The following is a 27,062-nucleotide window of genomic DNA, read 5'->3' as shown; positions in this document are numbered from 1 at the left end:
AGATACAACCTCTAGTTCCCCCTATTTAAATCGGTCTCAGCTCCCTTACCTACCTAGAGTGGCCTGGTCTATGGAAGTCCCCAAAGTCGTCCTTCACTTGTCAAAGATGTCCGTGGCAGCCCCCACTCCCAACATTTCCCTAGGCCCCCTTCCTAGGCAATCTGCAGTTCCCCCTAAGGGATGTGGGTGGTATGTCTTAGGCAAGCAGCTACCACACAGTGGCATGCAAAGTTCGCTGGCCCACTGAAAATAGTACCAGAGCTGGCATGAACCAGGCCTAGGATGCCAGCCAGCTATTAGCTGCTTTTCTCCCAGCAGTGTAATATTTGCCTAGGCACAAGGCAACCTGGGCTCTTACCTACAGCTGGGGCCCACTGCCCCTTCTAAAAGGTCCCTGATTCCTAGTTTGACTGAAGGCTCCTTGCCTTATGTTCTTAGTGTTGCACACAGGGATCAAAACCTCTAAACCTTTATTACTGATTAGTAGAAACAAACAGCGATCGACAATGGCAGTGAGAAGGGGAAGGGCCCTGACAAGGAGGGCACTCCCCTGCTTGGGCCCAGACTGCATAGTGCCAGCTCCAGCTGGGCCAGCGTGGCCGGCCCTGGAACCACAGGTGTCCCTGGGGCTGCAGCTCCACCACAGAAGAGTGCTTGGACAGGGTGCCGGGTGCTTGGGCTGCTGTCACAGGACAATCTTGAAGGAGCTGAACAAGAGGGAGGGGTCGGTGGTTAGGTTCCTGCTGCAAAGGGAGGGTAGCGAGCAAGTTCAAGTTTACCCACCCTCTCCAGCCCTCACAAACTGCTGCCTTCAGAAAGGGCAGTAGCCCCACTGGTGTCCTTTCCTGAGACCTTTCCAACAAGTAAGGCCCTCCTCTCCCATGTTCCACCTCTCATGACAATGCCTTGGCCCCAGCTGCTGCCTGCGGGGAGCCTGAGGTGGGGCCGGCCAGACCTGGCAAAGTCCGGTGAACGCGAGATGACATGCTGGAACTCGGACAGGTTGATGGTCCCGTCCCGATCAATATCGGATTCCTCCAGGATCTGGGATGGGGAGAGCTTCAGGTGGGGCAGCCCTGGATCCTAGCCCAACCCACCCTGACCCACCAGCCGGGCCTCACGTTGTCGATCAGCTGCTTCATCTCGGAGGCACTGAGGCGCGTGTCCTCACCCTCACCCGTGAGGCAGTTCACCAGGCGACTCAGGTCTTCCCTGTCCAAGGTTCCGTCATCATCAAAGTCTGTGACGCAGAGCCAGGAGAGCCCCCAGGAGGCGGTGGTCAGCAGGCACCCAAGGATTTCCCCCACTGCCCCACCACGGGAGCCTGCGGGGTCCCTACCGAAGATGCGGAAGGCATAATGGGATTTGATGTCTGGGGTTGCTGTGTCACTGAACACGCTGAGCAGGTCCAGAAAGTCCTCAAAGCTCAGGCTATCCCTGGCTGGAGATGTGGAGAAGACCCTACAGATTCTCTCCTTGAAGGGGTTGGCCTAGGGGGACAGAGCCACGGACACAGTGAGACAGAGGGAGCAGGGCAAGGAGTAGACCACAGCACCCACAATGTGGCAGCCAGCATGGAGCACTGTGGGGGCCCAGCAAGGCCGTGCACGGCACAGGGATGGCTCCCCAGTTAACCCAAGGGTGGCTCATTGATGACATAAATGGAGGCAGAGGAGGAAGGCAGCAGCGAGTTGAGCAACGGAGATCAGAGGTTAGCTTTGCTTTTGCCTGGGGACATCAACTTTTAAGTGCCTGATACTCGTCAGATCAAATCAAGGTAGCTGATAGAAACATTAATCACGTCTGCATCCTAGGAACTTGTAGACTCTTGCAGCAATTAGGAAACTTGGGGTCCCTGTCTTGCACCACACACCACCAGCACTGACTGCAGCATCTAACATCCCCCCTCCACTGCTCTTCCACCTCGTTCCCTCCCTCCAGGGACCCATGTCCCATTTGCTGCTCCTCTGACGGACTGTTGAAGCTTCCTAGAACCTGCAGTATTTGCTTTTCTAAGGCAAGCTGACTCCACTTATTCCATCCACCAGGCAAGTTATGTTCAAACACAGATAGTTTGCTGAACTACTGGGTGATGGGCCCCGGGTCAGGTCCTCACATGTACACACTTTCACAGCAGGCCTGCTCAGCTTGTCCTCCAAGTCTACCATTTTATTCAAACTCCAAGAGGGTGTTCTAGACTTCCCCATGGGAGAAGCACCATTCTAGATCATTCTGCTGGGTCACTGGGGTAAAGCCTCCCTCAGCCCCACTCCGTGCAAGTTAGACCTAAACAGAAAGAGCGAGCAGAATGGGGGTCAACAACCCCCTGATGTCCAGGCTGGTGAGCCTCAGGAAGGGGTGGGGGACACGCACCTTGAGCTCGGGAAGGCTGAGGATCTGCTCAAAGGGCACTCGCACCCGCAGCGACTCCTCCACACTCCGCTGTTCCTGCGGGAGCAGCTCACAGAACCGCCGGTGAGCTCTAGAAACAAGGGGCACACAGGTGGGTGCTCTCACGCCTCTTCCCTGCCTGCTGCCTCGCTGCCGCCCACTGTCAACAGGCTCAGAAGCCGGCCCACATCACACAGTAAGGGTGAGCCGGGCAGAGCCGCGTCCCCAGCACCCCAATGCAGTGGGCATTGGCTGAGGCGGTTACTGCGGGCCAGACACTGTGCTGGGCAGAAGACAGGGACCGGGAGGGCTGGAAACTTCGTTGAGTGGGGAGGGGAAGCCAGAATCTGACCCTGAAGAAGAAAGGAGCGAAACCCCAGTCTGTTCTCTCCCAACACAGGATCTAAAGGAAGCCTCCTGCCTGAGACAGCTGCCTCCAGTCCTAGCGCCTGGTCTTGGGCGTGTCGCCCCTCCAGGGGCTGCGGGTGGCCACTGGGCTCACAAGCGTTAACGGCTAATGCATCCAGCAGGTGCAGCTGCTGGGAAGAGAGGGAGCCAGGCTCTGTAGGGCTGCTCCCAGGACAGCCCCTGCCGGACAGGGGCCCCAACTCGGCGACGCGGAAGCCGGGGTGCCGGGGTCAAAGGGCGCCCAGCTCCTCCTGGGGCCTGCGAGGTGGTTCCGCGGGAGACAAAGGTGCGAGGGGCGGCGTAGAAGGAGGAGGCCAGGCTGGACACGGAGTGGAGGAGGAGGAGGAGGAGGCCAGGACGGACACCGGCGCCGCGGCTGCCCCTCGGACGAACCACGGGCCCACTGCCCCGTCCGGGAGGCCGTCCCCTGGGAACGACAGTCGGGAGGTGGGCACTTACAGGAGGATCTCCTGCTTGGTCAGGAACGTCAAGTCCTGGAAGGCAAATCACGGTCACGGTCAGCGGGCCGCCGCCCCCGCCCGGCTGCAGGCCGGCCCCGCACGCGAGCTCCCCGGGGGGGGTGGGGGAACGGCGCCCCGCGCACCTGGTATTCGGCCAGCAACTCCTTGGACAAGCGGCTGCCCGAGCCCCCCATCGCCGCGTCGCGCGCAACTGCTCCGCTGACTCTCCGCGGGACGCCGGCAACTTTCTCACTTCCGCCCCCGGGCCGCGTCCCCGCCCCGTCCCCGCGGCAACCGCCTGGGGCTGCGGCGCCGGGCCCGCCCCTCCTTAAAGCGCCCTGACGCTTTTCAGCGGCGCCGAGCGCTCCCGGCGGCTCCCGGAGGCGGGGCCCGGGGCGGGGCCGGGCAAGCTGGGGCGGAGCCCAGGCCTCACGGCCCCGCCTCCGGTGGGCGGGGCGGCCGAGTGGGCTCGCGGAGTGCGCATGCGTCGAGCGCGACGCGGCCCCGGCAATGGCTGCGGGCCGGGTCACGCGGGGCGCCATCCTGGCCCGCGGCTGGTGCCGGGAGGGAGCAGCCCCGGAGCAGCAGCCCTCGGCAGAGTCTGGCCGGAGCTGAGGGGTCCCGGAGACCCGAGCAGCTGAGTAGCGAGAAGGACGTCCGCTGCGGGTCTGTCTCGCGAGGGTTTTCCCTGCCCGCCCTCAGCCGGGCTGCTCCGGGTGGTCGGACCCCAGGCTGACCTGTTTGCTCTTGTCCTGTCGCTCTCATCAGCGCCCAAGCCCTAGGACAACGCCTGGCCCGTGGTGGACTCTGGGAGAAGTCTTACTTGTCAGAGGCGTGCAGGAATGAATGAATGAACCTGCACAAGCTGTGCAAGAGGTGAGGCTGCGGAGCGGATGGGAGCAGGAAGGGAAACTGGTTAATTCCTGAACCTTCCAGTCCATTCTACATGCTAATTTTTATGAACTCTGAACCTGAGCATCTGGCCATTGATGGTCACAAACCCATGTAGCTGGATTTTCTGTTCTGTCTCTCTCTCTCTCCCCCCCTACTCTTGGCCTTTTTGTATTCCACCATAGCCTCTCCCACCCCCTGCCTCCCAGATGAGGGTACTCTTACACGGGTGGAGTAGGACCCCAGGGACCCTGATGGTGAATGGGTTAGTGTGCAGTCTGTGTCCTGTGAGCTCTAAGGATCTGTGAGAGCCGTGGCCCCGGGGCCTGAGGAGTGTCCGTTGTGCAGTGGCTGTGCACTGCGTGACAGTGGTTCTCCCAGCAATCCGCAGTAAGGTGATCTGGTGGCGGTGACCTTAGAGTCAGCGGTCTACCACTGGGGGTGCCCGTAGCTGTAGTTATCCCAACACCACAGCCAGACAAGCTTTGTCCTCATCTGGTCTTCTGTCTCTCCTGGTAGCTTCTGAATGTTCAAGGCAGAGTTGGTCTTCTGTGATTAAAAGGGCAGACATCGAGCAAGAAGCCCTTGCTGTGTGTCCCGTGCCAGAGGGGTGGATGGGAGAAGGGGCACTGAGGGAAGCTGGGGGCTTCCCTGCACAGTGAGCCATGTCTTTCCGAAGTGGAAGTGTGGAACCTGGGTTTGTGCTGGACAACAGCTGGAATCCGAGTCTCCTGGCTAATTGTGTGTGTGTGTATATATATACATGTATATATATATATACACATACACACACACACACACACACACACACACATATATATATCACATACATACACACTTGAGAGCAGAGAGCCGGGGACTTGGCTGGCCAAGGCTGGGCTGAGAATCAGGAACTCAGATCTCCTTGCTGTGGCTGTCTTGGACCCAGTTACTTGAACTGACCAGCATGGCCCAGGGACTGCATTAGCAGGAAGCTGGGTATTAACTCAGGTGTCCTGATGTAGCACAAGGCCAAACACCTGCCTGTTCCCTGCCTTGCTGGTACGTTTTAATTTGATATATATATCAAATCTTAATATCTATATTAAGATTTAGGGCCTTTTTTTTTTTATTGGAAAGGCAGATCAGATTTAGAGAGAAGGAGAAATGGGGAGAGAACTCGTCCATCTCTTGGTTCACTCCCCAGGTGACCTCAAGGGCCAGTGCTGAACTGATCTGGAATCAGGAGCTTCTTGCAGATCTCCTATGCAGGTGCAGGGTCCCACGGCTTTGGGCTGTCTGCTATTGCTTCTCCAGGCCACAAGCAGGGAGCTGGATGGGAAGTGGAGCAGGTAACATACAAACCAGCACCCATATGGGCGCTTGCAAGGTGAGGATTGAGCCATCTCCCTGAGCTCTAATTTGATTTTAAATTTTTGTTTAAGAGAGACAGAGAGAGGACTTTCATCTGGAAGATTGATATTTGGGGTGCAGAAGTAGGGTTAATAAGAGTAAGGAGCGGAGTGGGGGTGAGGTAAGACACCAGGCACAGGTGACCCAGACAGCTCCCGGGCCATGTCAGGAACGTGGCTTCATTTCTATAGACCCAAGGTCACGGAGTGGCTTCCCACAGCAGCTGGGATGGTGAGCCACCCCCAGACTTGTGGGAGGGTCACCCAGCCTGTGCCCCACACAAGGCAGACATGATCTCAGGAGTCCCTTTCTGGGTTTTCCTGCAAAGGTGTTTTTCCTGTTTCCTAAATGTGTAATCCTGTCATGCAGTCCCCACTGATTTGTCGTTATGAAGTGTTTCATATTCCTAACATGTTCCCGGCGCAATGGCCTAGCAGCTAAAGTCCTCGCCTTGAACATTCTGGGATCCCATATGAGCGCCAGTTCTAATCCGGCAGCCCTGCTTCCCTTCCAGCTCCCTGATTGTAGCCTGGGAAAGCAAAGGATGGCCCAAAGCTTTGGGACCCTGCATCCGTATGGGAGACCCAGAAGCGCTCCTGGCTTCTGGCTTCAGATCAGTGCAGCACTGGCCATTACTTGGGAGTGAATCATCAGACAGAAGATATTTCTCTCTGTATCTCCTCCTCTCTATATATATATTTGATTTTGCAATAAAAATAAATAAATCTTTAAAAAATAAATGCAGTGGCCAGAACTCAAACCAGCTACAGATACAAGTAATGGAGTGACAGCATTGCAAGTGGTCACTTAAGCCCCTGCACTATGACACTGGCGCCAAAATTGCCTCCCCTGGTTAGCCTGTTCCCACTTTCCTCCCTTGAAGTGCTACCAGCATCCTTTGTTCCTGACATCCAGCCCACCTCGTTGCTTGACTTGGTAACAAACAAAAATTTATTGTGGTTTAAAAATTATATATATAATTTTTTTTACTGTATTAACCTTCTGTAAGTGTACTTGCAGTGAGTCTGTTAGATATATTTCTATTGTTTCATCCTCCAAGACTTTCGTTTTACAAAACTAAACCCTGGGACTGCCATTGGGGTGTAGTGAGCATGGCTGCTGCTTATGGTGCCAACATCCCATAGGGGCACCACATCGGGTCCCGGCTGCTCTAGCCCCCATCCAGCTCCCTGCTTATAGCCTGGGAAAGCAGCAGAGGACGGTCCAAGTGCTTTGACCCCTGCACCCGTGTAGGACCCCGAAGATGCTCCTAGCTCCTGGTGTCAGATCAGCTCAGCTTTGGCCATTGCAGCCATTTGGGGAGTGAACCAGGATATGGAAGATCTCTCTCTCTCTCTCTTTCAAGAAAATAGGGCTTTTTTTTTTTTACAGAAAGTTATTTTTTTTCTTTTAATTATTTATTATTTTACTTCATTAATTACATTGTATTATGTGACACAGTTACATAGGTACTTGGGTTCTCCCTACCCCTCCCCAAACCCTCCCACCATGGTGGATTCCTCCACCTTGTTGCATAACCACAGCTCAAGTTCAGTTGAGATTCCCCCATTGCAAGCATATACCAAACATAGAGTCCAGCATCTTATTGTCCAGTCAAGTTCAACGGCTTCTTAGGTATACCCTCTCTGGTCTGAAGACAGAGCCAGCAGAGTATCATCCCAGTCAATTGAAAGCTCCAACATATCATCAGCAAAAATTTACATCATTATGGAATTAATTGACATAGTAATGAGTAACCAATATGTTAAAAGTAAATGCGAGTTCCCAGCCACCTTCTGTGACCACCTCACCTACACTTCAATTTTAGTTTATACACAACATATAACATTCATAACATGTTATACATAACATCATATCATCTTAAATTAAGGCAAACATGTGGTATTTAACCTTTTGGGATTGGCTCATTTCCCTTAGCATTATGGTTTCCAGTTTGGCCCATTTGGCCACAAAGAACTGCATTTTGTTTTTTTTAATAGCTGAGTAGTATTCCATGGAGTAGATGAACCATAGCTTTCTTATCCAATCCTCTGTTGATGGGCATTTTGGTTGCTTCCATGTTTTTGCAATTACTGATTGTGCTGCTATGAGCATAGGAGTGCATGTTGGTTTCTCATAAAACAAGTGTTCTGGATTTATTCCTAGGAGTGCTATTGCTGGATCATACGGTATGTTGAATTTGAGTTGTTTGAATATTCTCCATACTGATTTCCATAGAGGCTGTACCAGCCTGCAGCCCCACCAGCAGTGGAGTAGGGATCCCTTTTCCCCGCAACCTCGCCAACAAGTGTTGTTGGTGCTTTTATTGATGTGGGCCAGTCTTACTGGCGTTAGGTGGTACCTCATTGATGTTTTAATTTGGATTTCCCTTATTGCCAGGGAACTTGAGCATTTTTTCATCTGTTTATTTGCCATTTGGGTTTGTTCCTTTGTGAAGTGTTTGCCCATTTCCCATGCCCATTTCTTGAGTGGCTTGTTTGTTTTGACATTTTGGTTGTTTTGTAGCTCTTTGTATATTCTGGAGATCAGCCCTCTATCACCTATGTCGTGTGCGAAGATCTTCTCCCATTCTGTGGGTTGCTTTTTTACTTTGTTGATTGTTTCTCTAGCTGTACAGAAGCTTCTTAGTTTGATGAGGTCCCAATTGTTTATTTTGGTCTTGATTTCTACTGCATTTGGAGTCTTTTTTAGGAAGTGAGGGCCTACCCCTAAGTGTTCCAGTGTGTTTCCAACATTTTCTTCCAAAAGTTTGAAGGTTTCTGGATATAGGTTTAGATCTGTTATCCATTTAGATCTGATCTTAGTGTATGGTGAGAGATGTGGATCTATTTTTTTGTTTCTGCAGGCTATTAACCAGTTGTCCCAACAGCATTTATTGAACAGACCTTCCCATTTGCCTGGATTGTCGTTTGTCTTTTTGTCAAAGATTATTTGGCTGTATCTGTGTGGGTTTCCTTCTGGTGTTTCTATTCTGCTCCATTGATCTTCCTCTCTATCTTTGTGCCAGTACCACGCTGTTTTGATAACCACTGCCCTATAGTATGTCCAGAGGTCCGGAACTGTGATTCCCCCTGCTAACTTCCTGTTCTTCAGGATGGTTCTAGCTATCCGTGGTTTTTTGTGCTTCCAGATGAACCTTTGGATCATTGTTTCCAGTCCCATGAAGAATGTTTTGGGCAATTTGATTGGGATTGCGTTGAATGTATATATTGCTTTTGGCAGTATAGACATTTTAATGATATTGATTTTACCTATCCAGGAGAATGGGATGTTACTCCATCTTTTGAGGTCTTGTCCAATTTCTTTTTTAAGTAGTTTGTAGTTTTCTTCAAATAAGTCTCCTACATTTTTGGTTAGATTTATTCCCAGATATTTCATACTTTTCTCTGTTATTTTGAATGGTATCTTGCTGGTTAAGTCTTTTTCCATCTTGGGGCTGTTCGCATACACTATGGCTGTTGATTTTTGTTCATTAATTTTGTACCCTGCCACTCTACCAAACTCTCGTACAAGTTCTAGCAGTCTCTGTATTGAGTCTCTTGGCTCTTCTACATAAAGAATCATATCATCTGCATATAGTGAGAGTTTGACTTCTTCGTTTCCCATTTGGATTCCTCTGATTTCTTTTTCTTGTCTTATGGCCTCAGCGAGTACCTCTAGGACTATGTTGAATAGTAGTGGAGAAAGTGGACATCCCTGTCTTGTTCCAGATCTCAGTGGGAAGGGTTCCAGCTTTTCTCCATTCAGTATGATGCTGGCTTTGGGTTTTTCATATATGGCTTTAATTATGTTGTGGATTTTTCCATCTATGCCTACCTTGGTTAGGGTTTTTAGTAGGAAGTGGTGTTGGATTTTGTCTAAAGCTTTTTCTGCATCTATTGATACTATCATGTGATTCTTGTTTTTCAGTTTTTGGATGTGGTGTATCACATTTATGGATTTCCGAATGTTGAACCATCCCTGCATTCCAGGGATGAATCCTACTTGATCTGGATGAATGATCTGTCTGATGTGTTTTTGAATTCTGTTGGCTAGGATTTTGTTGAGAATCTTAGCATCAATGTTCATCAAAGAGTTAGGTCTTTAGTTTTCCTTCTCTGTTAGTTCTCTGTCTGGTTTTGGGATTAAGGTAATGTTGGCTTCATAGAATGAGTTTGGAAGGGTTGCCTCTTTTTCTATTGTTTTGAAGAGTTTGTAGAGGATTGGGGTCAGTTCTGTTCGGAATGTTTTGTAGAATTCTGTAGTGAAGCCGTCTGTGCCTGGGCTTTTCTTTGTTGGGAGGTCTTTAATCACTGATTCAATCTCTACTTCAGTTATGGGTTTGTTCAGGTCGTTTGTTGCCTCTGGGCTAAGTTTTGGCAGGTGGTAGAAGTCTAAGAACTTTTCCATTTCTTGGTGATCTTCTGATTTGTTGGAGTACAGTGCTTTGTAGTAATTTCTAATTATGGCCTTAATGGATGTGGTGTCTGTTGTTATGTTGCCTTTTGCATCTTTGATGCTGTTAATTCTTGCCTTCTCTTGTTTTTTCTTTGTCAGTCGGGCCAGTGGGTTGTCTATCTTGTTTATCTTCTCAAAAAACCAGCTTTTTGATTCATTGATTTTGTGTATGGTTTTTTTTTTATTTCTATCTGGTTGATTTCCTCCCTTGTTTTGATGATTTCTTGTTTCCTATTGTGTGTGGGGCTCTTCTGCTGTTGTTTTTCCAATTCCTGGAGGTGTGTGTTTAGTTCCTGTATTTGGCGCCTCTCTTGGGCCTTGACATGAGCTCCAATTGCGATGAGTTTACCCCGTAGCACTGCTTTGGCAGTGTCCCACAAATTTTGGAATGTTGTGTCAGAGTTTTCATTGGTTTCCATAAATTTTTTGATCTCATCTTTAATTTCTTCTCTGATCCATTGTTCGTTTAATAGCATATTGTTCAGCCTCCAAGAGTTTCTGTATTTCCTGGGGCATTTTGAATTGCTGATTTCCAGCTTCATTTTGTGGTGGTCTGAGAGGGTACATGGTATGATTCCTATCTTTTTGAAGTTATTTAGGTTTGCTTTGTGTCCTATCATGTGGTCGATCCTGGAGAAGGTGCCATGCACTGCTGAAAAAAATGTATAATCTGTGGCCTTAGGGTAAAAAATTCTATAAATATCTATCATGTCCAGTTGTTCTATTGTTTGTATGAGCTCTGTTGTTTCTTTGTTGAGTTTTTGTTTTGTTGATCTGTCTATTGTTGTTAGTGGGGTGTTAAGATCACCCACTATTATTGTGTGTATATCTATGTCTCCCCTTAAGTCCGTGAGTAATTGCTTCACGTTGCTAGGTGCGTTTGAATTTGGTGCATATATGTTCACAATGGTAATTACTTCCTGATGGATCAGTCCCTTCACCAATATATAATGTCCTTCCCTGTCCTTTTTGATATGTGTCAGATTGAAGTCCACATCATCTGAAATTAAGACAGCTACCCCAGCTTTTTTTTTCTCGTCCATTGGCATGAAATATCTGTTTCCAACCTTTCACTTTCAGCTTCTTTGAATCTCTTCTGGTTAGATGTGTCTCTTGTAGGCAACAGATAGTTGGGTGCTGTTTGATAATCCATTCTGTTAATCTATGCCTTTTGATTGGTGAGTTCAGGCCATTTGTGTTAAGAGTTAAAATTGAGAGGTTGTGATTTTGCCCTGCCATACTTGTTTTTGTGGGTGTTGATATCTGTGTAATTGCCCTTCCTTGTGTGGACTTTAGTGGGGAGACCTTCCTGTTTGCCATCTTTGCTTATGATTCACCTCCTTTTTTTCTGGATTTAGTGCATTTCTAAGGAGATTTTGTAGAGCTGGTTTTGTGCTGGCATATTCTTCTAATTTCTCTTTGCTGTGATAGTATTTGATTTCGTTCTCAAATACGAATGAGATCTTTGCTGGGTACAATATTCTTGGTTGACAGTTGTTCTGATTCAGGATTTGGAAGATCTTTGTCCATTCTCTTCTTGCTTGTAAAGTCTCTTCAGAGAAGTCAGCAGTGATCCTGATTGGTTTTCCCCGGTATGTGATCTTTTCTCTGCTTCATACTTGTCTTAGGATTCTTTCTTTGTCTTCGTTGGAGTGGAACTTGAGCACCATATGTCTGGGTGAAGATCGCTTTGGGTCATATCTGCTGGGAGTCCTCTGACCGTCCTGGATTTGGGCTGGGTTCATGTTCCAAGTGTTTTGGAAGTTTTCCTGTATAATTTCGTCGAGCACCATTTGCATTCCTGACTCTTTTTCCGCTCTTTCAGGAAGGCCAATAATCCTAATATTTGATTTTCTGAGGTTGTCTTTCATTTCTTGTATGGTCTTATTGGCTTTGTTCAGACTTGTCTCCAGCTGTTTAATGAACTGGGTATGTTCGTTTTGTGTGTCTTCCGTTTCAGAGATCCTCTCTTCTGCTGTATTTGTTCTGTTGGTTAGGCTCTCAATTTTGTGCTCTAAGTCAAGGATTTTACTTTTCATTTGTTGTATTTCTGAGGCTATGTGGTTCTTGAATTCCTTGAAGTCCTCCCAATTCTTCTCATTGTCTCTGACATATTTTAACATTATTTTTTTGAATTCCTTGTCTGGTAGATCTTCTATGTCTTCATCTCGCATCTCCGAAATAGACATTGGCTTTTGATCCTTTATTGGTAGGGTGTTGGCACTCTCATCTGGATCATTACCTTTTCTGGTATTTCTTCCCATTGTGTTAGTGTTTCTTTTGTGAGAGACCTAGGCACCAGTGTGCTGAGGGGTCTCCAAGCACTATCCTGTAGATATCGGAGTCTGCAGGCATGGAGTAGCAGGGTGTGGGAATTTTCAAGGCACTTTTGGTGCGTCTCCAGAACACTGGACCTCAGGGCGCCACTTCCAGGGCCTAGCGGATTCCAAGCGCACTCTCAGCTCGTCCCCTACAGGTATGCTACCACAGGGCATGGGGGAGTGAAGGCACTCTCTGTGCGCGCCCCCTGTGCGCGGGATCACAGGGCTCGGAGGATTCTAGGTGCTTTCTCGGTGTGTCCCCAGTGCCAGGGACTGCAGGGCATGGAGGTTCCAGGTGCTCTCTGGGAACGCCTCCTGCACGCGGGTCCGCAGTGCTCTCCTGGTGCGTCTCCCAAGCACGGGACTATAGGGCGTCGGGTGTTTCAGGTGCTCTCTGGAAGCGCCTCCTATGCAGGCCCGCCCACCCCAGCGCTTGCAGGGGACCGACCGCCCCAGCGCTAGCACGGGACTGCCCAGCCCAGAGGCGTGCTTGGGTTCCTGTGGGATAGCACCGCCCAGCTGAGTGCCAGACCACAAAGGCGCGGGGGAGTATTCAGTGTGCCTTTTGCCTTTCTCCTCAGCGCACAGGACCACTGTGCCTCACCTCCCAGACACAGTTTTGGCAGTTTCAAGGCACTCTCCCGGTGTCCCTAGACGCTGGAGTCTGGAGGGGAGGGGCGGGGAGACGAGCACCAAGGGTGTTCAGGCTCTGTGCATGCCCCTGGGGGGCCAACTCCCGGAGCCTCCAACCCACCACTGTCCCCATCCAACTCACTCAAACCTCAGGTTCTTGCAGTCTGCCTCTTCCTCTAGTGGGAACCCTCGCCGCGGGTGCGTCTCCCGGCTACTGCGTCCGTTGCAGGTCCCGGCGGGTTCAGGCGGATGGAACCTGGAGGCTGCGGCTGGTGCAGGTCCCGGCGGGGCTTGGTGACCAGGGTGGGCGGCTGCTGGCGCTTCCTGATGACTCAGGGTCCTGGTGTCCGCAGCGGGCGCAGGTCCTGGCGGGTCCTGGTGACCAGGGTGAGCAGATGCCAGCGGGTCCCAATCACCGCAGGTCCTCACGGCCACAGCGTCTGCGGGTCGACTGCGGCTTTCAGCGTCTGCACTCAAAGGTGACTCAGTAGGTCAGGAGCAGAAAGTCGTCTTCCCTGCCCTTTGTTTTGTTTTTCCCTGGTTGCTCTTCCGAGTTGTGTGGATTTTTTTGGCTCCACACTGTCCAGGGAACTTCACGTTCTTCTCCCTGTAGTTCTATGCTGCTCCACTTACGCTTTTGTCGCGTTCTAGCCCTCTCTGTCTGTGAGCTCCCTCACAGTCTTCCTCCTATGTCGGCCGTCTTGCGAGTCCTGCCTCCAGAAAGTTATTTTTTAAAAAACTGAAATGTTATATCCACTAAGCTTGGCTTGGCTTGTTTAAAATAGAAGGGTTTTTTGTTTTTTGAAGGAATTATAGGAAGAGACAAAGTTCTTCCATCTTTTGGTTTGCTCCCCACACAGCTGCCACGGTTGGGCCTGGGCCAGGCCTGAAACCAGGAGCTTCTTTGAGCTTCCCACATGGGCAGTGGGGGCTCACACACCTGAGCCATCTGCTTTCCCAGGTCTTGGAATGCCAGTGCTGCAGGTGGCAGCTTTACTCGCTGTATAACAACACAGTCCCCTAGGTTGACTTTTTTGTTAAAAAAAAAAAAAGTTAATTAAGTCATGTGAGAGACAGAGCCCTCCTCTGCTGGTTAGCCTCCGCAATGCCTATATTGTCTGGGCCAGAGCCAGGAACCAGGAATTCATCCAGGCCTCCAGTGTGGGTGCAGGAGCCCAGTTCCTGGAGTCGGAATAACTGCCACACAAGGCAGGCGTCTTAACTACTAGGCTGAATGCTCCCTGGGGTGCAGTAGGTGATGTACATTTTCTGTCTTCCCTCTTTGTTTATCAGTGTCAAAGTGTCTAGGCCCGCACAAAGTATTCAGACAGCCCAATGTGATGGTGTCATCCTCAGCCTCTTTCTGCTTGTATCCAGTTTTACCAGGTGCAGTGTTAACCATTTGTGTCCCAACAGCCCACCTAAAGGTGAAGCGCCTGCTGGATCACTGCCAGGTTCCTCCACCGAAACAGCTGCAGCCAGGGCTCTAGGACCCAGAAGCTTTATCAGGGTCTTCCATGGGTGGCAGTGAGCCAACTGCTCAAGCCACTGTCACCTGTCTCCTAGGCACCTAAGCACGCAGTTGGATCAGAATCGGAGGAACGGGGATGCAAAACTCCAATATGGAAACACAGGTGTCCCAGGCCTTGGCTTAACACACTGCTCCACAACACCTGCCCTGGATTTTATTTTAAAGGGAAATAAGATACCTGCAAAAATGGGTGTCCAGCATAGCACTGTGTACAGTAGGATAAAACAAACAGCATGGGGCCTGGCACCGTGGTCTAGTGGCTAAAGTCCTCGCCTTAAATGTGCTGGGATCCCTTATAGGTGCCTGTTCTAATCCCGGTGGCCCCACTTCCCATCCAGCTCCCTGCTTGTGACCTGGGAAAGCAGTTGAGGACAGCCCAAAACTTTGTGACCCTGTACCAGCATGGGAGACCCAGAAGAACCTCCTGGCTCCTGGCTTCAGATCAGCTCAGCTCCAGATGTTCCAACCACTTGGGAAGTGAATCAGCGGATGGAGAATCTTCTTCTCTGTCTCACCTCCTCTCTGTATATCTGACTTTCCAATAAAAGTAAATGAATCTTTTAAAAATCAAATAAATAAATAAAAATAGGGCCTGGTGCCATGGCCTAGTGTCTAAAGTCCTCGCCTTACATGCACCAGGATCCCAGGTGAGGACAGCCCAAAACCTTGGGACCCTGCACTTGCGTGGGAGACCTGGAGGAAATTCCTGGTTCCTGGCTTCGGATCAGCACAGCATTGGCCGTTGTGGTCACTTGGGGAGTGAATCATCGAATGGAAGGTCTTCCTCTTTGTCTCTCCTCTTCTCTGTATATCTGACTTTGCAATAAAAATAAATTTCAAAAATAAAAATAAATAATCAAAATCCATCTATATTTGCAAACTAGAAAAAAGTAAATCATGATTTTTTTTTCCTAGTTTGGAAATGAAAAAATAAGGGATATAGCTTTTTCCTGCATTAGGAGAATATATATGAATATATATATATTCATATATAAATTGTTCCTCCATAAATGTGTATATAAATACACATGTGTGTATTCTATGTATATGTATATATTTGTACACACACCTCTACGACTTGTTTGTAAGGCGGAGTGACAGAGTTTTCCATCCGTTGGTTCATTCTCAGATGCCCTCATCAGCCAGGGCTTGGCCAAGCCAAAACCAGGAACCCCGAATTCCATCTGAGCTCCCCCACAAGGTAAAGTTTTAAATTGGCTTAAAGCGCACCCGGCGGCATGGCCTAGCGGCTAAAGTCCTCACCTTGAAAGCCCCGGGATCCCGTATGGGCGCCGGTTCTAGTCCCGGCAGCTCCACTTCCCATCCAGCTCCCTGCTTGTGGCCTGGGAAAGCAGTTGAGGATGGCCTAATGCATTGAGACACTGCACCTGCGTGGGAGACCTGGAAGAGGTTCCAGGTTCCCGGCTTCGGATTGGCGCGCACCGGCCATTGCGGCTCACTTGGGGAGTGGGTTATCGGACGGAAGATCTTCCTCTCTGTCTCTCCTCCTCTGTGTATATCTGACTTTGTAATAAACTGAATAAATCTTTAAAAAAAAATTGGCTTAAAGCATCTGTTCATCTGTAAGTGATGAAGCTATGAGTGGTTGCTGGGTGTGCTAAATAGTTACCAAAGGAGTAACAAACAGTAAGAGTTGTTTCAAATTCCAGATTCCCTGGAATTGGGTCACTGTTCTGTTTTCTCTCCTGTGATTGTTCCAGGTCAGCTCCATGGCCGTGGCACCTGATTCTGAGGCCATTTCCTATCTGCTGCCTCCAAACAGGGAGGACTGGGAGGGGCGAGGTGTCCCCGACTTTGTCTACGGGCAGCAGGAACTGCTGGTGGAGGGGATTCAGTGGCCCGCCAGGGCAGCAGCAAGCGTCCCACTCCCATGGGTGCCATCTCGCTTCGACTCTGCCCTGCAGTCAGCCTGGAGCCAGCGGGCTGAGCTTGGACTCTTCCGCTACCGCCTGGGGGAGCTGCAGACCCAGACCCTCCCTGGCACCCTGGGTCTCGTGGCCCAGCTGAACATGGAGCGAGGAATACAGCGGCGGCAACCTCAGAACATCCAGAGCGTGAGGCAGGCGTTTGACCCTGAACAGTTCAACTTCACCAAGATCCAGCCAGGAGAGGTCCTCTTCCGTTTGCGCCGGGAGCCCCCCACCCCCGATGCTTCCCAGCAAGAAGACATCCTTGTGATGATTAATGTCAGCCCCCTGGAATGGGGCCATGTGCTACTGGTGCCTGAGCCCACCCAGGAACTCCCTCAGCGCCTGCTGCCTGGGGCACTGCGCGCAGGCGTGGAGGCCGTGCTGCTGAGCGCACACCCGGGCTTCCGGGTTGGCTTCAACAGCCTGGGTGGCCTGGCCTCCGTCAACCACCTCCACCTCCATGGCTACTACCTGGCCCACAGACTGCCCGTGGAAGTGGCACCGAGCATACCCTTGGACCCTGTGGGCCTGCTGCACCTGCTGCAGGCCCTCCCAGCTCCAGGCTTCCTCTTCTACACCAGTGGGTCAGGCCCTGACCTGGAAGGCCTGATCAGCCGAGTGTGTCGGGCCACTGACTATCTGATCGACCATGAGATTGCACATAACTTGTTTGTGACCAGGGGTGCTCCACCTGGGAAGGCATCACCCTCACCAGCCCTCACAGGGATCCGAGTAATTCTCTGGCCCCGGAAGTCCAGCTTTGGGATCAAAGAAGGAGAGGCTTTCAACGTTGCTCTTTGTGAGCTGGCCGGGCACCTGCCTGTCAAAACAGCTGTGGACTTCAACAGCCTGACTGAGATGGGGGCCGTGAGCCTCATTCAGGACTCTCTGTTGCTGCCAGCCCAGGCACAGGAAGTACAAGCAGCCCTGGTGGCCCTGGTGGCACAGCAGGAACGGTGATCCTTCCACAGCGTTTATTTTCTAACCAATATGAGCCGCTTTCCACCAGACTATGCCTCATGGTCATTTGGTCATTGCTTCTCTTCTCACCTGCCTCAGCCTGAGAGATGGGCAAAGAACTGAGTTAAGGAGAGAAGCCTTGGAATAAATGTAATGGATGAGCCAGTCATGCATGTACTTCTTTCTTACTGCTCTTTTATAAATGTACCTAAGTGAGAAGCAGAGAGACAGAAACAGATCTTTTAATTCATTCGCTCACTCCCTAAATGTCTGAACCATCCAGGGTGGGGCCAAGCCAAAGCCAGGTCCCAGGAGTTCCATCTGGGTCTCCACCAGCTGCCTCCCAGGGGGACATAATCAGTAGCACAGCCAGGACTCAAGCCAGGGATGTGGGTCTCCCACACCTGCCTCTTCTCACATCTTCTCTTGGACAGGGAGTGTGTTCACGTCACACACGCCTCTCACGGCCTTTGGGCTTCTCCTGGGACATCAGGACAATCTATGTCTGCTGCATCACATCTCGGCCTTTTGGCTAAGATCAAATGTAGCATGAGTCTGCTGCAGGGAGATGCTCTTTCTCTGGTCCCACTCCGCTTCTCACCTGTTAGCCCACCACTGGTTTTTTTAAAAATAATTTGTTTAAAATGGACTGGCACTGTGGCTGAGTGAGTGGAGCCTCTGCCTGCAGTGCTTATTCTAGTCCTGGTTGCTCCTCTTCTGATTCAGCTGCTTATTGACACTCCCAGAGGAAGGAAAGGGGGGCAGCAGTGGGGGACCCAACTCCTTGGGCCTCTGAACCCACACTGGGGCTTCTGGCTTTGGATCAGCTCAGCTCTGGCAGTTTTGGCCATTTGGAAAATGAGCTAACAGATGGAAAGCCTCTGTATCTCTCCCTCTCTCTTTGTAACACTGTCATTCAAGTAAAAATAAATCTTAAAAATTGTGTGACGGTATATTTATTTATTTGAAAGAGTCAGAGAAACAGATTTTTATTTCCTGACTCCTTCCCCAAGTAGCTGCAATGGCCAGGACTAAGCAAGTCAGGAGTTTCATTTGAGTCTCCCAAATGAGCCACAGGGACCCAAGCACTTGAGCAATCTGCCCCTGCTTTTCCCAGCAGATTAGCAAGGAGCTGGGTTGGAAGTGGAGCAGCCAGGGCTTGAACAGGCACCCGTTTGTGATGCTAGCATCATAGGTGGTGGCTTAAACCACTATACCACAACACTGGTCCCCTCCTTTTGTGTTTTGTGTTTGTAATGTCTAATCCAAGTTCTGGTTTAGAAAAATCCACGCAGAACGAAGGTTAAGCTCAAAGCGGGCTTTATTGGGAGCACTCCCGGGCAAGGTTCACTGGTCGAGCACAGACTCAAGGCCAGGGAAGTTGCACCTAGGGCTTTTACACTCAAGTCCAAACAGGAAGTGGGGTGTGGCCTAGCAGGGGAAAGAAGATTTCTTCTTTTTTTTAAGTTTTATTTTATTTTTATTGCAAATTCAGATGTACAGAGAGGAGGAGAGACAGAGAAAAAGATCTTCTGTCCATTGATTAACTCCCCAATCAGCCACAAGCCAGGAGTTCGGAGCTTCTTCCTGGTCTCCCACAGGGATGCAGGGTCCCAAGGCTTTGGGCCGTCCTCTACTGCTTTTCTAAGAGTTGGATTAGAACTGGCACCCATATAGGATCCCGGCACGTGCAAGGTGAGGACTTTAGCCACTGGGCTACCACACCAGGCCCAGAATATTTCATTCTAAGGTAATGTGAATGCTGATAGGTTCCCTCTGGACTGGTTGGGCCCATACATCACTGTTAGTCCAGGCAGGGGCATTGGAACCTTTGACAGCTGGAGCTTACTTTTCAGAAGTGCTTCAGGAAAAACTGCCTTTGCAATAATGTACTTGGAGAGGGTCAGCATTCCACAAGACAGTAAAATGTTAAAGCTACAAGAAACCAGTTTGAGAGGCCTGTTGTGGCAAAGCGCATTAAACCTCTGCCTATAATGCTGCTATCCCATGTGGGTGTCAGTTTAATCCTAGCTGTTCCACTTGCTCTCCAGCTGCTGGCCAATGCATCTTGAAAAGCAGTGAAAGATGGCCCAAGTCCTTGGATCTCTGCCACCTATGTGAGAGATGCAGATGGAATTCTGGGCTCCTAGTTTCTGACCAGCTGAGCTATGGCTATCTGGGGAGTAAATTATGGGGTAGAGGCTCTCTTTTTCTTTATTTCTTTTTTTTTAAAGACTTATTTATTTTTATTGAAAGGTGGGTATATAGAGAGGAGGAGAGACAGAGAGGAAGATCTTCCGTCCCATGGTTCACTCCCCAACTGACCACAACGGCTGGAGCTGAGCCAGTCCGAAGCCAGGAGCTCTGCTGGGTCTCCCATGCGGGTGCAGGCTCCCAAGGCCACTGCTTTCCCAGGCCACAAGCAGGGAGCTTGGATGGAAATCGGGGCTGCCAGGATTAGAACCAGTGGCCATATGGGATCCTGGCATGTGCTAGGCAAGGACTTTAGCCAATAAAGCACCGTGCCAGGCCCAAATGTCAGCAATTTTTTTTTTACACCCTCTTGATTTTGGCATACTGCAACACATAGAATGCCTTTCTTGGCAAGCTTTAGTAGCTGCAAATTTCCAATCATCTACATTAGTCCCTCTCAGAAGAGAATGTAGATGACCCTTACAGCAAAGTGGATTATGCATCAAAGATAAAAACTTAGGATTTTCCCTGTTTCTCTCTAGGATTGATGTTCAAAGGAAAGTCTTCCCCAGCCCAAATGCATATTTCTATTAAAACAAAAGAGAGAGATGGGGGGGGTTTGATTTGTAAACATTTTTTATGTAAAAGATACGTTTTGGGGGCCCGGCGGCATGGCCTAGTGGCTAAAGTCCTCACCTTGAACGCCCCAGGATCCCATATGGGCGCCGGTTCTAGTCCCGGCAGCTCCACTTCCCATCCAGCTCCCTGCTTGTGGCCTGGGAAAGCAGTTGAGGACGGCGCAATGCATTGAGACACTGCACCCACTTGGGAGACCTGGAAGAGGTTCCAGGTTCCCGGCTTCGGATCGGTGCGCATTGGCCCATTGCGGCTCACTTGGGGAGTGGGTTATCGGACGGAAGATCTTCCTCTCTGTCTCTCCTCCTCTCTGTATATCTGGCTGTAATAAAATGAATAAATCTTTAAAAAATAAAAAAAAGATACGTTTTTGGGCCCGGCGCCATGGCCTAGCAGCTAAAGTCCTCACCTTGAACGCCCCGGGATCCCATATGGGCGCCGGTTCTAAGCCCGGCAGCTCCACTTCCCATCCAGCTCCCTGCTTGTGGCCTGGGAAAGCAGTCGAGGACGGCCCAATGCATTGGGACACTGCACCCACGTGGGAGACCCGGAAGAGGTTCCAGGTTCCCGGCTTCGGATCGGCGCAGCACCGGCCCGTTGCGGCTCACTTGGGGAGTGAATCATCGGACGGAAGATCTTCCTCTCTGTCTCTCCTCCTCTCTGTATATCTGACTTTGTAATAAAAATAAATCTTTAAAAAAAAAAAAAGATACGTTTTGCAGAGACAGAAAGAGAAATAAAGAGAAGGTCTTTCATCCTCTGGTTCATTTCCCAAATGGCCACAATGACTGGAGCTGAGCTGATCAAAAGCCAGGAGTCAGGAGCTTCCGGTATAGGATCCCAAAGGCTTGGGCCATCTTCCACTGCTTTCCCAGGCCGCAACAAGAGAGGTAAATGGGAAGTGCAGCAGCTGGAGAGAAATCAATGCCAGTATGGGATGCTGGTGTCAGAGTGGAGGATTAGGTTGCAACAAAACTGCTGGCTTCCAAATTTTCTTTTTGGTGTTTCCCAAGTGCCGGAGGCCAGCTGCAGCCGAGTTTGGAGCTCAGGTAGGACGTGCGGCATCAGCGAAAAGACACGGACAGGACCACTTGATGCCTTCAGTTAACAGCTCAAGAAACTGCCTTTTCTGTTTACTAAGACACGTCACAAGCCTCTGCACAAACATTTAATTGTTCTATTTTTACTTCAAGAGCAATCAGGCATACACAGACATTTGATTGTTTCTATTGTTTTACTTCATGGTTAAGCAGGTGCTCTTTTTTTTTTTTTTTAAGATTTATTCATTTTTAGCAGTATGTTGCAGGCACGGGAGATGGGGCTGAAGCAGCAGCCAACACTGACAGCTGAGCCATCGAGGCCCAGTGATAGCTGGCTCATCCACACAAGGTGAAAAACTGTAACAATGCTTTTGCTAATGTCAGTGCCTTTCTAAGCAACTTCCAATTTTTCTGTATTTGTTTCTTAAGACTACGAAATGGTCCTAAGTAGTTGTAACTAAGATAATTATTTTATTGGTAAAACTTTTGAGCTGAAATTTGGATTAAAATGCTTATTGTTTTAAGGAATGGGCTGGGGAAACTGGGACCTGGAACTGACACTGTAAGTTTTCAAACTGAGGCTTTGCTACACAGGGTGTTTTCATTGGTGTCATTGAGGTCTTAGGTACAGAAATTAAGATTCTAAAAACAAATTCCTTCCATCAGAACGTGGATACTTGGTTTCCTCAAAATCATAGGATACTGTCCTGTACACTGTTGTAAATACTGAAGGGAATTAAAGTAGCATTTTGTTCTAAAAAAAAAAAAAAGATTTATTCATTTTTTTTATTACAGTCAGATATACAGAGAGGAGGAGAGACAGAGGGGAAGATCCTCTGTCCGATGATTCACTGCAACGGCCAGTGCGGTGCTGATCCAAAGCCGGGAATCAGGAATCTCCTCTGGGTCTCCCACGCAGGTGCAGTGTCCCAAGACTTTGGGCCGTCCTCAACTGCTCTCCCAGGCCACAAGCAGGGAGCCAGATGGGATGTGGAGCTAACGGGGATTAGAACCAGCACCCACATGGGATCCCGGTGCTTTCAAGGCAAGGACTTTAGCCACTAGGCCATGGCGCCAGGCCCTATTTATTTTTTATTTTTTATTTTTAAAGATTTATTTTTATTACAAAGTCAGATATACAGAGAGGAGGAGAGAGAGAGAAAGATCTTCTGTCCGATGATTCACTCCCCAAGTGAGCCGCAACGAGCCGGTGCGCGCCAATCCGATGCCGGGAACCTGGAACCTCTTCCGGGTCTCCCACGCAGGTGCAGGGTCCCAAAGCTTTGGGCCGTCCTCGACTGCTTTCCCAGGCCACAAGCAGGGAGCTGGATGGGAAGTGGAGCTGCCGGGCTTAGAACCGGCACCCATATGGTATCCCGGGGTGTTCAAGGTGAGGACTTTAGCCACTAGGCCACGGCGCCGGACCTCCCTATTTTTTTTTTAATTTTTTAAAATTTTTATTGGAAAGGCAGATATACAGAGAGGAGGAGAGACAGAGAGGAAGATCTTCCGTCCCAGTCCCATGGTTCACTCCCCAAGCGACTACAACAGCTGGAACTGAGCCAATCCGAAGCTAGGAGCCAGGAGCTTCTTCCAGGTTTCCAACGTGGGCGCAAGGTCCCAAAGCTTTGGGCCGTCCTCAACTGCTTTTCCAGGCCACAAGCAGGGAGCTGGATGGGAAGTGGAGCTGCCGGAATTAGAACTGGCGCCCATATGGGATCCCAGGGCTTTCAAGGCGAGGACTTTAGCCGCTACACTATTACGAGGGGCCCTAGGCAGATGCTCTTAAAGATAATTCTGCAAAGTACTATATTCATTTTCTTCAAAGCAAGTCTTTATTTTTTTTTTTAGATTTATTTTATTTTTATTACAAAGTCAGATATACTGAGAGGAGGAGAGATAGAGAGGAAGTGGAGCTGCCGGGATTAGAACCAGCAGCCATATGGGATCAAGGCAAGGACCTTAGCCACTAGGCCACGCTGCCGAGCCCAAAGCAAGTCATTATTGATTCTTCAGTAGTAGCCATTGGGTGACAGCCAGGACTCCAAGGCCGAGGCACATGCGATTACCTGCTAATCAGTGATGTATTCTTACTACATTTCTATTTCTACAACTTATCTATCACTTAATGGGAAAAATATGTCACAAGGGAAAAAAAATGAAGATTCAAGACAAAAGTTTCAAATATTAAATCCCCCTACAATTACAGGCTTTACAACCCCATAAACAAATAATAATTAAAAGCATATTTATATAATATCAATAAAAGGCATCCTTTGGACCCGTGGTGGTGGCCTAGCGGCTAAAGTCCTCGCCTTGAATGCACTGGGATTCCATATGGGCACCGGTTCTGTTTTTTTTTTTTTTTAAAGATTTATTTATTTTTATTACTAAGTCAGATATACAGAGAGGAGAGACAGAGAGGAAGATCTTCCATCCGATGATTCACTCCCCAAGTGAGCGCAACAGCTGCTGCTATGCCGAACTGGAGCCAGGAGCCAGGAACTTCTTCCAGATCTCCCACACGGGTGCAGGGGCACAAAGTTTTGGACTGTCCTCAACTGTTTTCCCAGGCCACAAGCAGGGAGCTGGATGGGAAGTGGAGCTGCTGGGATTAGAACCAGTGCCCATATGGGATCCTGGCGTGTTCAAGGCTAGGACTTTAGCTGCTAGGCCACGCCTCCGGGCCCAAAACAAAATTTTAAAAAGAAGCATGTGATCGTTTCTCAGCCTTTTGTTTCTCAGCCTTTTGGCTAAGGTAAAGTGTAAAAAGAAGAATGTGGACTGAATGAAGCCTTTTCCAAATTTTGGTATGGGTGCCTATCATACTGGAACCCTGTGCTTTGAGCATGGCCGCAATCCAGTCCCCTGTCAGGATCTGAACGTGCTTTGATGGGAGGTGGGGAGGGAGGCGTGCTGATGCTCCTCCAGCCCAGGCACTTCTGTCTGTGGCAGAGAAGGCCTTCTGGCTTGGCCTGCTTGGAGGTCACTCCTTTCTCCCAGTCGGTTCAAGCGGGAGATGAAAGGAGCTTGGTTTCTGCCTCAGTCGGCAGTACTGATGAGACTGACTACTCTGCTTCCTCCTGAGGCAAAGCTGGGACACAGAGTATGTTTGTGTTGACACAGTGGGAAAAACAGCCTGGAAATCACAGCACACTAAAGCATTTCAAGAAGGAGCATTTTTTTTTTTTTAATACATTACTTGGGCCCAGAGCAATGACTCAGTGGCTAAATCATCACCTTGGATACACCAGGATCCCATATGGGTGCTGGTCTGTGTCCTGGCTGCTCAGCTTCCCTTCCAGCTCCCTGCCTGTGGCCTGAAAAGCAGTAGAGGATGGCTGAATGCTTGGGACCCTGCACCCACGTGGGAGACCTGGAAGAACTTCCTGATTCTTAGCTCCAGATTGGCTTAGTCCTGGCCATTGCGGCCACTTGGGGAATGCACCAGCAGATAGAAGATCATTCTCTCTGTCTCTCCATCTCTCTGTAAATCTGACTTTTCAATAAAAATAAACCTTTTAAAAGAAAATACATTACTGGGCCCGGCACAATAGCGTAGTGGTTGAAGTCCTCACCTTGCATGTGCCAGCATCCTATATGGGCGCCAGTTCTAACCCCAGCAGCCCTGCTTCCCATCCAGCTCCCTGTTTGTGGCCTGGGAAAGCAGTCGAGGACGGCCCAAAGCCTTGGGACCCTGCACCCATGTGGGAGACCTGGAAGAGGCTCCTGGCTTCAGATTAGCTCAGCTCCAGCCATTGCTGCCGCTTGGGGAATGAAACATCGGAAGGAAGATCTTCCTCTCTGTCTCTCCTCTTTGCATAACTGCCTTTTCAATAAAAATAAATAAATTTAAAAAATACATTACTGGACCCGGGACGGTGGCCTAATGGCCAAAGTTCTCTGTTTGAACATGCCAGGATTCCATATAGGTACTGGTTCTAATCCTGGCAGCCCTGCTTCCCATCCAGCTCCCTGCTTGTGGCCTGGGAAAGCAGTCGAGGACAGCAACTTGGGACCCTGTACCTGCTTGGGAGATCCGGAAGAGCTCCTAGCTCCTGGCTTTGGATTGGCTCAGTACCGGCGATTTCAGTCACTTGGGGAGTGAATTATCGGACAGAAGATCTTCCTTTCTGACTCTCCTCCTCTCTGTCTATATATATATGACTTCGCAATTAAAATAATAAATAAATCTTTTAGAAAACACATTACTTATTTGAAAGGGAGAAAGAGAACCAATCTTCCAGTCACTGAATCACCCCCCAAATTCCCAACAACCGCTGGTGCTGGGACAGACTCAGTCTGTGATAAAGGTACTTGAGTCATCATAGGAAGCCAGAAGTGGTGTGGGGCAACCACTTGAACCCAGGCACGTGAGTGTGGGATTACATCGCAGCTGCTGCGCCAAGCTTCCCTCACTCCCGCCCCACTTCTTGTCTAGTGTCCTGTGGATCTGACAGCCACGTGGCAACGGAGGAAAAAAACTTGGGGAGGGAGGAAGCAGCGGTAAAAGGAGTGACTGACGTGGCAGAAGGCTTTTCACTCCTTAGTGAGCTGTGCCAGGTCGGCCCACCTTGATGCAGCCTGTGCCGACCCGTGAAGGGGTGGCGTGGGGTGGCATGGGGTGGTCGGTGGTATGCGGGAGACCCGCGTGGCGCGCGATGCACCTGACGGGAGGCCCCGCCCCCACAACGCTTCTCCCGTGGGGGCCGCCCTCGTGACCATGGCGACGGTGGCGGCGGCGGCTGCTGTGGTGCTGAAGGACAGGCGGCCGCCGCCGCCACCGGGATCTCAGAGCTACGCGTGACCCCTGAGGGGGAGCGGGCTCTCCCTCGCGATCGGAGGAGCCAGCCGGTTCTGCGGAATAGGCTAGGCGGTCCCGGACTCCGGGCAGCACTCCGGAAGAGCTGGAGCGGCCGGAGGGTGGACATGAGCGACCCTTGGAGGCCAGACCCAGACTGCTAGGGGTGGACCCAGCAGCTCCTCGGCTCTCCTGGGGAGCTGGAGAGGGCAGCGTCGTCCCTGGGCTTTCCCCGCTGCCCTCAGAGCCCAAGGGGTCTCCACCATCCAGCCCCTGCCCCAGTGTGTAAAAACAGAGAAACCAAGTCTTGGGAGAGGGAGAGGGCTGGCCTAGGAGAACTGGGGTCTTCAGTTCTATCTTAAAGCCAAGGTTGGCCAGGGCCCCTTCCCACTTAGAAAGGGGAAAGCCATCTCCATCCACATTTGCATGCCCCTCAATCATGTGACCCATCCTGTGACCTAGTGTGTCCTAGGATGGCTCCCCCTCCTCCAGCTGGGATGGAATTGTTCCAAAGGGTCAAAGTGACCTTCCCTTGGGGAACTCATGAAAGTCTCTGGGGTGGACCCCACTGAACTCCCCTCCCCTAGGATGATGCATTCGCCCCTCCTCCTCCAGAGTCTAGCAGAATGGAGCCAAGCACCTGTAAGACCAGTGAATCCGAGGAAGACTATGCTGAGGAAGAGGACTCGGAGGAGGAATGCATCAAAGTGGAAGCCCCCATCCCTCCCCACCCTCCCCCACAGGTGCTCCTGAAAGAAAACTATAAGGCACTGGAGAATAGAATTCCCTTATCCATTGTAGCCAAGAAAATCATAACCCCTAACGACTTTGAAGCTGGGAGGAGGAGGAGAAGGCGGAAACGCAGGTAATGAGTCCCTGGACCCCTCACCCATCCAGCTCCCGAGAGCCAGCCCTGGCCTCCCTTCAGTGGGCGGGCTGGGGTCCAAGGCCTCCTATGAGCCTTTAAAACGGGAAAAACACTGGTTGCAATGGAAGCAAAATGCAGAACTGCTCT

The 27,062-nt window shown here is 50.2% G+C and overlaps 3 protein-coding genes across 5 annotated transcripts in view; 2 read left to right on the top strand and 1 right to left on the bottom strand.

Annotated features, from left to right (window-relative positions):
• Positions 1-453: 453 nt before the first annotated feature.
• On the bottom strand, positions 454-3,572 carry CIB1 (calcium and integrin binding 1). The gene is made up of 7 exons (XM_004577926.4): positions 3,404-3,572; positions 3,259-3,293; positions 2,374-2,482; positions 1,340-1,490; positions 1,122-1,240; positions 956-1,044; positions 454-707 (listed from the first exon to the last, which is right to left on the bottom strand). The coding sequence occupies exons 1-7, from the start codon at positions 3,452-3,454 to the stop codon at positions 686-688; spliced, it is 576 nt and encodes a 191-aa protein (XP_004577983.1). The 5' UTR covers positions 3,455-3,572; the 3' UTR covers positions 454-685.
• A 425-nt stretch (positions 3,573-3,997) lies between these two features.
• Positions 3,998-27,062, top strand: part of TTLL13 (tubulin tyrosine ligase like 13) — a 33,088-nt gene continuing 10,023 nt past the window's right edge. Inside the window, exons 1-2 of one of the 2 annotated variants that reach the window (XM_058665579.1) lie at positions 3,998-4,136; positions 26,663-26,912. In XM_058665579.1, coding sequence (XP_058521562.1) covers positions 26,674-26,912 — 239 coding nt within the window. In that variant the 5' untranslated portion in view covers positions 3,998-4,136; positions 26,663-26,673. Of the gene's footprint in view, positions 4,137-25,950; positions 26,329-26,662; positions 26,913-27,062 lie in introns of those variants that run through there. The other variant, XM_012927740.2, reaches the window with a different exon arrangement.
• GDPGP1 (GDP-D-glucose phosphorylase 1) lies at positions 4,029-17,543 on the top strand. Of its 2 annotated transcripts, XM_058665580.1 has the most exons (3): positions 4,029-4,136; positions 15,126-15,276; positions 16,208-17,543. In XM_058665580.1, the coding sequence occupies exon 3, from the start codon at positions 16,217-16,219 to the stop codon at positions 17,375-17,377; it is 1,161 nt and encodes a 386-aa protein (XP_058521563.1). In that variant the 5' UTR covers positions 4,029-4,136; positions 15,126-15,276; positions 16,208-16,216; the 3' UTR covers positions 17,378-17,543. The 2 variants fall into 2 exon arrangements, with proteins under 2 accessions (XP_058521563.1, XP_004577982.2); XM_004577925.2 differs by lacking the exon at positions 15,126-15,276.

The sequence above is a fragment of the Ochotona princeps genome, chromosome 6 (genome assembly GCF_030435755.1).
Source record: "Ochotona princeps isolate mOchPri1 chromosome 6, mOchPri1.hap1, whole genome shotgun sequence".
Taxonomy (NCBI): Eukaryota; Metazoa; Chordata; class Mammalia; order Lagomorpha; family Ochotonidae; genus Ochotona; species Ochotona princeps.
The sequence above is the reverse complement of the archived record's forward strand: the minus strand, read 5'-3'. Positions and strand labels throughout refer to the sequence as shown.